At 57.6% G+C, this 12,305-nt stretch overlaps 1 protein-coding gene across 5 annotated transcripts in view; it reads right to left on the reverse strand.

Moving 5' to 3' along the window:
* The window catches only part of PSTPIP1 (proline-serine-threonine phosphatase interacting protein 1), a 44,916-nt gene that overhangs the window by 12,122 nt on the left and 20,489 nt on the right, over nucleotides 1-12,305 (reverse strand). For 2 of the 5 annotated variants that reach the window (XM_086363967.1, XM_086363968.1), the window contains exons 2-3: nucleotides 7,508-7,608; nucleotides 6,969-7,043 (exon numbers count right to left, since the gene is read on the reverse strand). In XM_086363967.1, the coding sequence (XP_086220093.1) occupies nucleotides 6,969-7,043; nucleotides 7,508-7,608 (176 nt within the window). Of the gene's footprint in view, nucleotides 1-1,172; nucleotides 1,326-6,968; nucleotides 7,044-7,507; nucleotides 7,609-8,594; nucleotides 8,766-9,919; nucleotides 10,144-12,305 lie in introns of those variants that run through there. The other 3 variants (XM_086363969.1, XM_086363971.1, XM_086363966.1) reach the window with 3 other exon arrangements.

Raw genomic sequence — 12,305 nt, forward strand, 5'->3', positions numbered from 1 at the left:
GGAACCAGGCTAGAGCTTCCTGCCCTCGAGTCCCATGTGCATTAGAAGCAGACCCTGGAGCCAGAGGCCTGGGTTCACTCCAAGCTGTGCCACACACTCTCTGTATGACCTTAGACAAATGGCCTAGCCTCTCTATGCCTCAGTTTTCCCATCTGTAAAATGGGGATAATGATATCACAAGCAAAATGGTTGTGAGGATTGAATTTATATGTATAAAGGTCTCTTAAGACCTGGTGCAAAGTAGATGCTTTGCAAGGGTTGCTGTCATTATGCCACCCTCCCCTGAGCCCACATCTGCACACCCCGACCAGTCCCGGGGGTCCCCCAGGCCCCTGAACCTGACCTGAGCTGTACCTCCCAAATGCCCCACCTAAGAGCTTACTACACACACACCCCTCTTTCAGAAATGCCCATTGAATTCACCTTCGGGTTGGAGGCATCCCCTTGAAGCAGCCCCCATAGATTGGGTTCCCTTCCCATCACCCCCTACAGCCCTGTGGGCTGATGGGTACCAAGTCTCCAAGTACACAGAGACGGTGTGTGGAGGTTGCAGGCTGGCTTGTCTACTCTCACGGGTAAAATTCTCTGCCTCTGACTATGGCCCCTTACCCAAGGAGACAAAAATACGCTGCCGCTCCTTGCTCACCAGGCCACCTGAGGAGCCAGAGCCAGAAGGCAGATGCCAGGTGAGGCGTCCTGTCACTGGCTGCATCCCTGTGCAGAGCAGCGTGCCTGCCCCCTGGTGGCCATATGACCACATGACACCCAGCGATACAGCTCTGCCCACCCCCGCCTGCGTGCCTGTGAGCGTGCGTGCTATGTCGCTTCAGTAGTGTATGACTCTTTTCAACCCTATGGACTGTAGCCCGCCAGTCTCCTATGTCCACGGGATTCTCCAGGCAAGAATCCTGGACTGGATTGCCATGCCCTCCTCCAGGGGATCTTCCTGGATCAGATGGCAACTCACTTCCTGGATCAAACCCACGTTCTCTTTTGTCTCCTGCGTCAACAGGCGGGTTCTTTACCACTAGCACCACATGTGGTGAAGACTCCACCCGCCAGCATCTCCTCACCATCCTTGCAAGGCAGGCTTCACAAGGGGCTCCCTCCTCCCACAGGGACTCTTAAGAAACTGACCAGCCGAGCAGCAGCAGCAGCAGCAGCAGCATCACCTGGCAGTCCTCAGAAGCGTAGCTTCTCGGGCTCCACTGCTGTCCTCCGGGAGCCGAAGCTCAGAGGCAGGGCCCAGCACACTGTTTCAACAAGCCTCCAGGTGCTGCTGATGTACATTCCAATGCGGGCCTCATTATTTAACGCTCACAACTCTGCCAGGCAGGGAGGGCACCATCATTAGCCCCATTTCACAGATGAGAAAAATAAAGGTCAGAGAGGTGACAAAACTGACCGTGGCTACAAAAGTGGCAAGTGGTGTAACTTTCTCTTCTTACCAGAGGAAGGAAAGGGTGAAGGCATGGTGACCCCACTTGCCTTGGTAGGGGGTGGAGAGGTCAGGACTCTGGCAGAACTGACACTTTGCCAGCGGTTACATTTCCTTCTTGCACACGCATCTCCTGCCTCAGTCGACCCATTTACGGTTAGAGCCTCTCTAGGCCCAGCACGGCCACCTCTCTACACCCCATCCCTCACCCACAACATGATCCGGCCAGATCCCTCCCAGAGGCCAGGGCCTGCAACCTACTGGTCCTCACCTCCCTTTGGACCTCACATCCCACAGACACCTCAGAGTGTCCGAAACTGGGCTCTTCACCCTACAAACCTGCTCCTCCTCCAGGGCTCCCTTCTCAGCAAAGGCACCACACCTACCAGGTTATACACACCTCCCCAATCTATCCATCCACCTCTCACTGCCACCACCCTAGTCCCTGCCCCATCACCTCCATCCCTCCTACTTCACTTCTCATCTCTCATCCTTGTTCTCTGCCCACAGTCATTTGGCCACTTACCAGTTCCTCCTACATACCATGTTCCCTCTTGCGCCAGGGCCTTTGCACATGCTAATTCCCTATGTCAGCATCTTTGCCTGGCTCTCCCTTCTGTCTCTTCTGAGCATTTGTTCCTATTGTCATCTTAGGTTGACACATTTGTCTATTCACTGCACTGAAATAAGAGCCTATTGAACAGGGGTAACATTTGGTTCTCCTCTCCATTGTCGCCAGGATCACAGCCCAGTGAATTAAACTCAATACTCAATAAGCCCCAAGGCCTTTTTCAACTCCAGACCACTCAGAGAAATCATCACCCACATTTCCCAGAGACGTTCGAACTGTGGTGCTGAAGAAGACTGGAGAGTCCATTGGACTGCAAGGAAATCAAGCCTGAATATTCATTGGAAGGACTGATGCCAAAGCTCCAATACTTTGGCCACCTGATGCGAAGAGACAACTCATCAGAAAAGGCCCTAAAGCTGGGAAAGATTGAGGGCAACAGGAGAAGGGGACGACAGAGGATGAGATGGCTGGATGGCATCTGATGCAGTGGACATGAGTTTGAGCAAGCTCCAGGAGATGATGAAGGACAGGGAAGCCTGGCGTGCTGCAGTCCACGGGCTCACAAAGAGCCGAACACGACTGAGCAGCGGAACAGCAACAGCTCTGCTGGGTCTCCACCGCGTGTCAAGGACGGAAGCCCCATGCAGGCCTCTGCCTCGTTGTCAGTCCCCATTGCCCTTTTCAACCTGGCTCTCAGGACACTCGGCCCAGAATTCTGCTTTAGACAGTTTGAATTTCCAGCGTCAGTGTCTCCTGTACTACCGTGTGACCCACACGATCTCACGGCCCCTGCTTTGCCATCCTCACCCGTGCCCCCTGCCAGCCACGAGGCTCCTGCCTCCCAGCTCCCAGGAGAGGGCTCCTCTCACTGCCCCACACGCTGGCCCAAGTGACCTGGCCTCCTTAGAGGAGGAGCAGCCCTGATAAGAACACGGGCCCCCTCTCTCACTGCAGTATCTTCAGTGATACCTTCATTCTCTGAGCTCGGAGGAAGAGAGATGATGGAAAAAAAAAAAAAAAAAACAACCCTTCTGACAGGAAAGCAGTGTCTTAGGCTTGACAACTGGGGGTGAAGCAGAGACGTGAGTGTTTAAGGATTCAAGTGGGGGCTGTCCTTGCTCGCAGGTACTATTGGGTTGGCCAAAAAATTCAGTTGGGTATTTCATAACATGGAAAAATCCAAAAGAAATTTTTGGCCAACCCAATACAAAGGGACGCACAGGAAACTGACCCCAGCCCTGCCTCGATTCCCCTTTCTGAACCCCTACCCTGTGCAGCTTCCACGGCTTGTGTGGGACTCGGCGCCCTACCCGGGGCAGGATGAGCAAGAGAGGGAGATAACAGCTTTCTTGGGGAGGCGGTATTTCAGGCAGAATTCACAGGGGAGATATGAGGGCATCAGCCAGAGCAAAGGTTCCATGGTTGGAAGGAGGTTCGAGGGGAACTTTCTGCAGGGTTAGACATGTGGTTCAGGCAATACTGAGAAGCCGCCTGCACCCACCTAGTGCTTCTTTAAAATGCACTGAAAGAGCTTGTGGGGATTCCCTGAGCTGGGGACCAGGTCTTATTTGTGTGTTCCTCATTGCCACTGCCCAGCAGATGCTTGCTGAGTTCATGTGTGAACGAGGTGAGCGCTAAAAGTCATCTAAAGGCCAGAATAACCTCGTCTCAATGTATGTGGCTATGTCTCAGGCCTTCTGGCCAGTCTGAGGTCAGGGGATGACGCAGAAATGCTCTGTCTTCAGGTGGCAGGGGTCGGGGAGTCTGGATGGCTTGCCCCTCTCAGCTCTTGCTGGGCTATTTCTGGGGTCACGGAAGCCCTTGGCTTTGGTCCTCCTCCTCCACCCTGTTCAGTCTATGCACCTTCAGCCCCCTCCATTCGTCCTCTCAGGGGCTGAGAATGAGCATCCCATGGAAGACAGGGGGCTTGGCCACGAGGAGGCACGGGGCTCCCCCCTTCCCCAAGTGACGGATGGGCCCTGGAGGATGAGCTTCCAGCCCCCACGTGGAATAGCCAAGCCAGCTTTGCCAGGTGCCAACCTCAACACAAGCTCATAAGTCTCTATGGCAATAAGGAAGTGACCCATGTTGTCATGGTTGCCACTCATCCTACGCACAGAGAGCCCCTCCAGGTTGGTGTAGGACAGGGTGACCTGGTCTAAGCCAAAAAGCTGACAGGCAGGCAAGGCCAGAGTGTCTGGGAGAGCTTCCTGGAGGAGGTGGGGCATGAGAAGGCCCTGGAAGAAGGTTCTAATGCAAAAGACCAAAAAAGGGGACGAGAGTGAGGTCACCCCCAGTGGGCTAGACCCCAGATTCAGGACAGCGGGGCCCTTTGTTTCATTTTAAAACCTTTGAGTCCCCATACCCCCAACATAGCTTGGGGCATGGCACACACTTAGATGGATGATGGATGCTTGGCCCATAGTTAAAGAAAGCAATGACTTCATGGTCTCACCAACCTTAGGACATAACTCACAGAGCAACACTTATTAAGCACCCACAGTGCATCATCAGCTGAGCTGGGAGCTGCAAGGGGGCAAGGCCCTAAGGGAAGCAGCAGGTAGGCTGGGATAGTCCAACCCCTGCCTCCTGCTTCTCTGGCTCTAAATGTGCCCTGAGCTTTCCAGCCTCCAGCCTTTGTCCACGGTCCTCTCCCAGGAGGTGCCCTCTGCTCTGCCCTGCTCCTCTGGCCACTCTAGCTCACTGGGGAACTCGGGATGGGGCTGGTTCTCACACGCACTGCTCCCAGCCTGCTCTGGAACCTGTGCGGGGGGGGGGCAATGAGGCCCCTGTGGGTTTTTTTCCTGCCTCTCCTACTGCTGGGGAGGCTGAGCCCTGGGGCCTGGCCCTGCCAGCCCATGCTCCAGCTCCTAAGTGGTAGGGAGCAAGGTGGACCCTGACTCTGAGCTCCTCGCCCTGGTCTGGGGCTCTACCCTGTTGCTCCCACCTCAGAGGGAGGCTCTCCCTCCAGGGACCCCACCCTCCAGCTCTCTGGGCCAGAGAAGGGCTGGGCCTCAGAGGAAATGGTCTAGCCGGGCCAGGCAGTCTCCTCAGTGCTAAACTAAGCCAGGTGACCCCAATTTGTATGACTCATGGAGGGGCCCATGAGATCGTAATGACCTTCGATGTTTCTCAAGTATCACTGTGGCTTAGGGCTCTCTGCTTGACATTGTGTCTGCCCAGAGGAACTCATGAGTGTGACTGTTCACAGCTGAGGACCCAGGACTCAGAGAGGGGGAGTGACCACTCCAGGGTCACACAGCAAAAAGGGTAGGGCAGACCTTGCCCCACCTGGCCTCCTACAACCACACAAGGAATCAGGGCCGCCCAGAGCCTCGCCCTGGCCACTTCATGGTTCTAAAGATAGGGCCAGATACTGTGCACCTCTCCACCCTTCCCACTGCCCGCCTGGCTCCATTTCCACTTTATTCTCTTCACTAGTGGTTTCTCCTTCCCTGTTTTAAGTCCCCTGTGACTCACAGCCCCCTGAGTGTGCCTCATACTTCCTGCCTCCAGCCTGACCTCCCACTGTGGCCCTGCCTGGAGCACCCCCTCCATATCCCCCAGGAGGGCTTGTCTCTTGCTGGGAAAGTTCTCCTTTTCCAGCAGCCCTGGGAGGTCAGAAGGCAGGTGGGGACTCCTGGATCATGTTCCCTTGATTCCAACCCTGTCTGGGAATACAAAGAAGGTCCCCGTTCATTTTCCTTACTGTGTCCTGGTAAAGAATGCCCTTCTCTGTACCCAGCTTGTACCCAGCCTCAGTCCTGCCATTTTTATCTGCTCAGCAGCCCACTGGAGTGGACAGATGAGAACCAAACTCAGAGAGGTTAAGTGACTTGCCCACAGTCACACAGCTCATAAAGACCAAGCGGGGACTAGAGCTCCTACGTTCTTACTCCTGGAGCTGCGGTCACGCTTTCTGGTCCAAGGCAGGACCCTTGGGCATTGAGCATCCATGTCTCCTGGCTCTTCAACCTTCCTCTAGCCCTCCCTGAGTCTTCTCTGGCTCCAGGTTCCTGGTTGGAAGAAGGGTCGCCTATGTCTTTAGGAGACCTGGAAAGTGTTGTTTATTCATCTCAAATGAGGCGACCGGGTTCCAGGCTTTGCAGCTGACAGGCTCTGGGGCCACTTTCCTTGAGCAGAGCCAGACCCCCATGGGGAACGGGGGCAGGGGTGTGGGCAGGGGTTGCTATGGCAACCGCAGGCTGGGTCGGGTCTCTGGGTTCCCGGGGAGGAGGAAGAGGATTCAGTCAAGCCCTTCCAGGACTTGGAGTCCTCTCCGCCCCTCGGCCTGACTCAGCCCTCACCCAGCAGGGAGAGTCCACCCTTCCTCACCACTGCTAGAACGTTCTCCTTAGCTGCCCTCAAATTGAAACTCTCTCTGCACCTGCGTCCCTCTCACAGCCTGCATGCAGAGGTGCTGGCCCAGGGGCTTCCCAGCAGCAACTGCCCTCCCAGCCAGGCTTGGGCAGCCTCTAAGGAAGGCTGCACTGTCATCCCCTCACTGAGGAGGAAACGGAAACCCCAAGTGTCAGTGACCAGCCCCCCCGCCCCCCACCGCTTCAAGGTCACATGGCCAACGGGTGAGGAGCAGGCACCCCCACCTCTGGGCCACACGTCCCTCCTGGAAGCTCGAGCTGAGCCAATGCTGCAGGGGGCGCGGCAGCCAGTGGGGTCCTGTCACCCCTCGCCAGGGCTCTCAGGACTTGGATGGAGACCCCCAGGGAGTGTGAGCTGTGCTCCTTGCCCAGAGAGTCTCCTGGGAGCTCAGACTGTGGGCTTTTTGCCCCCACAAAGAACCTGACCTTGCCCAGAGTGCCCAGCACCCAAGAAAGCTGCCCACCAGCCACCCTGCCCCGGGAGCCACTCAGACCCTCACTGGCCCTCCCCATCCAGCCCACCCCAGGAAGCCCTGAACCCTGTCGAAAGTGCCTGGGGAAGCAGGCGGGGCCCCCTTACTTGATCTCCGTCTGGCCACCTGCCTTGCGGGCGATCTGCACCAGCTCCTTTCCGTACCGCTCCTCCGCCTGGGCCCTGCAACGACAGCCCCCAGGCACCGGTCTTGTCCATGGCTGCTGGCCAAAGCTCACCCTCAGACGGGCGCAGCCACATGGCAGGGTCTGCCCGTGCAGGCTCTGGCCCTGCAGATGCCTCCTTGAGACGGTTAAGCCTCCAGCCCTTCTAAATAAACGTTGGCTGAATTCAAGCACATCTGATGGGACATTAGATATATTTGCCCACTTGGGGGAAGGCCCAGGCTGGGAAAAACAGGGGAATCGTACTCCTGACTTCTTAGAGTAGGGGTGGCCTGCCAGCAGCCAGGCTGGCTGAATTCAAGCACATCTGATGGGACATTAGATATATTTGCCCACTTGGGGGAAGGCCCAGGCTGGGAAAAACAGGGGAATCGTACTCCTGACTTCTTAGAGTAGGGGTGGCCTGCCAGCAGCCAGGCTGGCCTCGGGGCTCGGCCACCTCCCTTCCCTCCTGGCGCTCACCTCTGTCTCAGCAGCTCCTCCACATCCTTGCACATCTTCCTGCCATCCAGCAGCCGCTGCAGCAACACCTCGTAGCCCGTGTGAGCGGTGAAGTCCCTGCACTGGGACACAGGACAGAGGGGCGCGTGAGGGCCACGCACAGGACAGAGGGGCGCGTGAGGGCCACGCACAGGACAGAGGGGCGCGTGAGGGCCACGCTGGGGAGCCCTGTGTGCAGCCTGCCACTGGGACACAGGACAGAGGGGCGCGTGAGGGCCACGCACAGGACAGAGGGGCGCGTGAGGGCCACGCTGGGGAGCCCTGTGTGCAGCCTGCCACTGGGGCACAGGACAGAGGGGCGCGTGAGGGCCATGCTGGGGAGCCCTGTGTGCAGCCTGGCGAGGACCCCACTGACCGCCGCTAGGACCTGGCTTCACCATCAGCCTCCATCTCCCCTATCTAAGGACAAGCTCTTGGGGTTCAGTACGTGGCCTCACGCAGGCACACAGAGGGTCCCCCCCCATCTGTGGAGGCACCAGGTGGAGATGAGCCCTGCGGGGATCAGAGCTCACAGTCACGCTCTAACCTAAGGTGGCCTGGGGAAAGGCCCCCACCACAAGCCTCCATGATGACAGCCTTAGGAGGTGCCTGGCACCATTCACCCCTGTCGCCTTCTCAAGAACCCTCTTACCTCAGGTGCCCAAGTGAGAAAACTGAGGCACACATGGGTGAGGTGTATCCAGGGTGACCCGGCCTGAAAGCGGCAGGCCTGGCATTGAACCCAGGCTGTCTGGCTCGGGCCTACACCCTTCAGTCCTACCCTCTACAGCCTCTGCAAAGAATAGCAATTGCTGTTCCCTGACAACCCACTGTATGCTGGATGCCACGCAGGGCTCACCCTGTGGGCTCAGGGCATCCTCCTGCACCCACTGGGTGGGGTGAACGTCGAGGGTCAGGATCCGGCTCTCACAGTGCTGAGAGCAGGGCTTCTATGCCTCTCAGCCTGGCTCCCATCCATTTTTCCCCCCATCCATTCTTGAGGAAGGACCCCAACCCACCAGAGTGCTCAGCCAGGCAACTGGGGCCAGCCCCGAGAGGCAGCACCTACCTGTTTTCTTTTCCATTTCCACAGACCATCCCCCATCATGAGCCACAGAGAAGGGGGAAGGGAGCCCCCGCTTCGATGCACGCTCCACAGCCCCGTCTCACAGCTTAGTGAATCAGCAGGTCTTTCCCAAGGCCACACACACTTGAGTCAAGAGCTGGCCATTGCTGCCCCATGCCTCCCCTCAAATGCTGTGTTGTGGGTGTGAGGGGAGAGGCAGGGAGAAGTCTAAATCAAGGAGAGCTTCCTGCAGGAAGAGGTATTTGAGCCCGGCTCTGGGCTTCCCAGGTGGCGCTAGTGGTAAAGAACCCACCTGCCAGTGCAGGAGACATAAGAGACATGGGTTCAGTCCCTGGGTTGGGAAGATCCCCTGGAGGAAGAAATGGCAACCGACTCCAGTATTCTTGCCTGGAGGATCCCAGGGACAGAAAAGCCTGGCAGGCTAGAGTCCACGGGTTTGCCAAGAGTCAGACACGACTGAAGCAACTTAGTACGCAGTGGGAAGAGAAGGTGTTGTTTTTCAAGGTCTAAGGAGAATCGGATGCAGTAGAGAAAGGCAGAGAGGCCACAAATTGTACCAGCTGGCCCCGTGCCAGGCCCAGCCCACCTTCAGTCAACTCAGAACGGTAGAATCTGCCAGCCCACAGGATGGTTAGGATCCCGAGTGCATGCCTCCTCCATAAGCAGCCCTAAAAGTTCCCAAGACTAGGCTCAGCTGCCCACAGGCTGATGAGCAGCAGGCCTGGGTCTTGGCTGGCTACTCAGGGCCCCAGGCAGAGTGGTCAGCCCCCAACGCCCACAGGCCTCTCTGCCCCAGCGTCTAGGCTGGTGTGGCTGCCCCAGGCTCCATTTCTGTCGCTTTCGTGGGCCACTTGCTACTAACCAGACAGCGGACCACAGCTTCCTACCCCAGCCTCCCCCTGCCCCTCCGGACCCCCAGGACAAAAGCCAGTGGCGGCCAGGGAGGAAGATGGGTCCTTTCTGCTCCTTCCCTGCCCCTGCCCTCTCCCCCTGAGGGGTCACTCTGAGCTGGACACCACAGACCACCAGAACTAGGAAGCGTCTTGTCCAGTGCCCCTCAGTCCTTGGGGAAACTGAGGCCTAGAGAAGGGGAAGATGCGCCTGAGGTCCCACAGGCAGAGCGGGATGAGGGCTTGGACTTGCAGGGCCTGTTGTTACCCCGCCATGCCTCTCGGGGAGGGGAGGGCTGACCAAGCCCAGCCCCGCGGCAGACTCTCTGATCTTTCTTCCCAGCCCCTACTCCCCAGAGGAACCCCTCTGTCATTACAGAGACCCCCGAGTGGAAAGAGAAGCAAAAGCAAACCTACATTGGCCATTCTGGAGGAGGTGGCAGGCAGAGGGGCTTGCAGGCGGGGTCCTTGGAGCTCAAGTCCCCAAAGTTCTGCAGGCTCTAGAATCTGGCCCAGCCCTGACTCAGAGCAGGTGGGGCTTCGGCTGGGTGAGCCACCGTCACCAGTGAGTAGGTTGTTCCAAGGAAGTGCCAGACTCCCTGGGGGCTGTTCCCGGCTGGCCTGCACCCCCTCCGCCACCCCACCTCAGTTGCCTCCTCCGGGGCTTCTGACTCAGGGCTCAGAGTGGGGCAGAGTGGGGCTCAGGAAGCTGCTGAGGAAACGAACTAGCTAATCACTCAGTTAATCAATTAGTCCTGCAGGCTCACCGCCCTCCAGGGGCCCACCCTGGCCTTTCCTCCCGGCACCTAACTAGCTACAGCCTGTAGGTATTCTGGGTTCCCTTTCAACCCCTTGTTTACAGGCTCAGATGGACATTTCCACAGTGTGGAAGCTACGAGACGGCAGGGCCTCCCACCTCCTTGTGTCCCCCCGCAGCCTCCGTCACCTGAGACCTGCCTCTGGCCTTGCCCTTGGTGAAATAGTCATTTATTGAGTCCACCAGCCACACACGATACCAAGAGTATCACAGCTGTCTTCTTATTGGAAAACACCACACACCCAGGGAGTTAGGGTGGTGATGAGGAGGAAAAGAGGGTAAGTGACTGCCCGAGTTCCCTCAGCTGGTGAAGATCAGAATCTAGGATATGAACGCAGGTCAGCTTGTCCCCGGGCTTCCCAGCTGGCACTAGTGGTAAAGAAGCCACCTGCCAACGCAGGAGACGTGAGAGGCGCAGGTTCGATCGTTGGGTTGGGAAGATCCCCTGGAGGAGGGCATGGCTCCTCCCTCCAGTGTTCTTGCCTGGAGACTCCCATGGACAGAGGAGCCTAGCGGGCTGACAGTCCATAGGGTCTCAAAGAGCTGGACACGACTGAAGTGACTGAGCACACATGCAGTTTGTCCCCAAACCTACATCAGACATTCAGTCCAGTTCAGACATTGGTAGTCCAGCAACTCTGTTACATTTTGAAACATCAAAAAAAAAAAAAAACCCTCTTTTGAAGATGATTACTCAGACTCCCTCTGCCTCAAACCAAAGCCGTATTTCCGTCTGTCATTCAGTTACCATGGATTCTTAGAGGCCAGCTCCGTGCCCGGGCTGGGTCAGAGGAACGCTGCCCTGGAGAAGGGCCGGCTGGCTCTGCAGATGTGAGCGGACAGCCAGCAAACGGCCAGAGGCCCCACCCTCGCCATGTGGCACCTGGGGTGATCCACCCCAGGGCGGGGTGCCAGGTGGCAGGCAGATGCAGCTCCCTCCTGGGGAGACTCCCCCAAGCCGGATGTGGGACCCCAGGCCTTGCCATCCACTCTGTGTGGCCATTCTTGGCCTCCCTTGCCCCACACTGGTCAGATCAGGGCTACAGGAGAAGGTGTTCCAGGCTGCTCCGGCCAGAAGCGTATTCCTGCCTCCACCTGAAAGGGGCATGCGAGAAGCCTACGAGCTCGGGGCTCTGGTCTCTGCTCAGGGATGGCCCACCTGCTCCCTTGGCTGGATGGCCCTGGATGTGTCACAGTCCAGGCCAGCAAGCCGGCCCCAGCCCTGCCATGCCCCCACTGCGCAAGTACAGAGGGAGCTTTGTGCCCATTGCCACTTCCTCCTTGTCACACCCATGCCATTCTTGGTGGCTGCATTGGCTGGGCCACAGAGACCAGAGCCCCAAGCAAGCCACTTCCCTTCTCAGGACCAGGTTTCCTCATCTAGGAAATGCCTGGGGAGGACAACCTCTCCTGGCCCCAGACAGCCCACCCCATGTGGGCACAGCCCCCTGGGGGCAGACTGGCTGCCAAGTTTAGGGATGGGGCCCAGACCTGGCCCGAGAGACTGGACAGAGTTTAGCAGACCATTTATGGGTTCACACCCCACCCTGTGGTCCTGGGCGCTCTCAGCTTCCACTTCCCTCCCTGTAACAAGAGGCCTAATGGTTCCCTCCACCTACAGTTGATCTAAGAAGCCGGTGAAACAATGTACACAGATGAGATGAGGAAACACAAGGTCAGAGGTTGCCCTGAGCTGGCGACGGGGCTGAGGATTATTACCCCTATTTTACAGATGACAAAAACGGAACCCAGAGAGGTTAGCTACCTGCTCGGAAGTCGGTGGGAAACAGCCAGGTTTTGAGCCCTGCTCTCCCAAGCCAGAACTTAGCGCATCCCCCACCTCTCTGCAAAGCCCTGAACTCAGTAGCTGTTCAGCAAGAGCAGCTCCCCATGCCTTGCCCTGGCCCCCCCTGGCTCTCACCAGCCCCTTCTGGCTGGCTCTCACTGGACGGAACCCAGCTGCTCAAGGCTGGAAAACACCGAGTT

This window comes from Bos grunniens, chromosome 21 (genome assembly GCF_055505025.1).
Source record: "Bos grunniens cultivar Pamir isolate PY7600 chromosome 21, Bosgru_T2T1.0, whole genome shotgun sequence".
Lineage (NCBI taxonomy): Eukaryota > Metazoa > Chordata > Mammalia > Artiodactyla > Bovidae > Bos > Bos grunniens.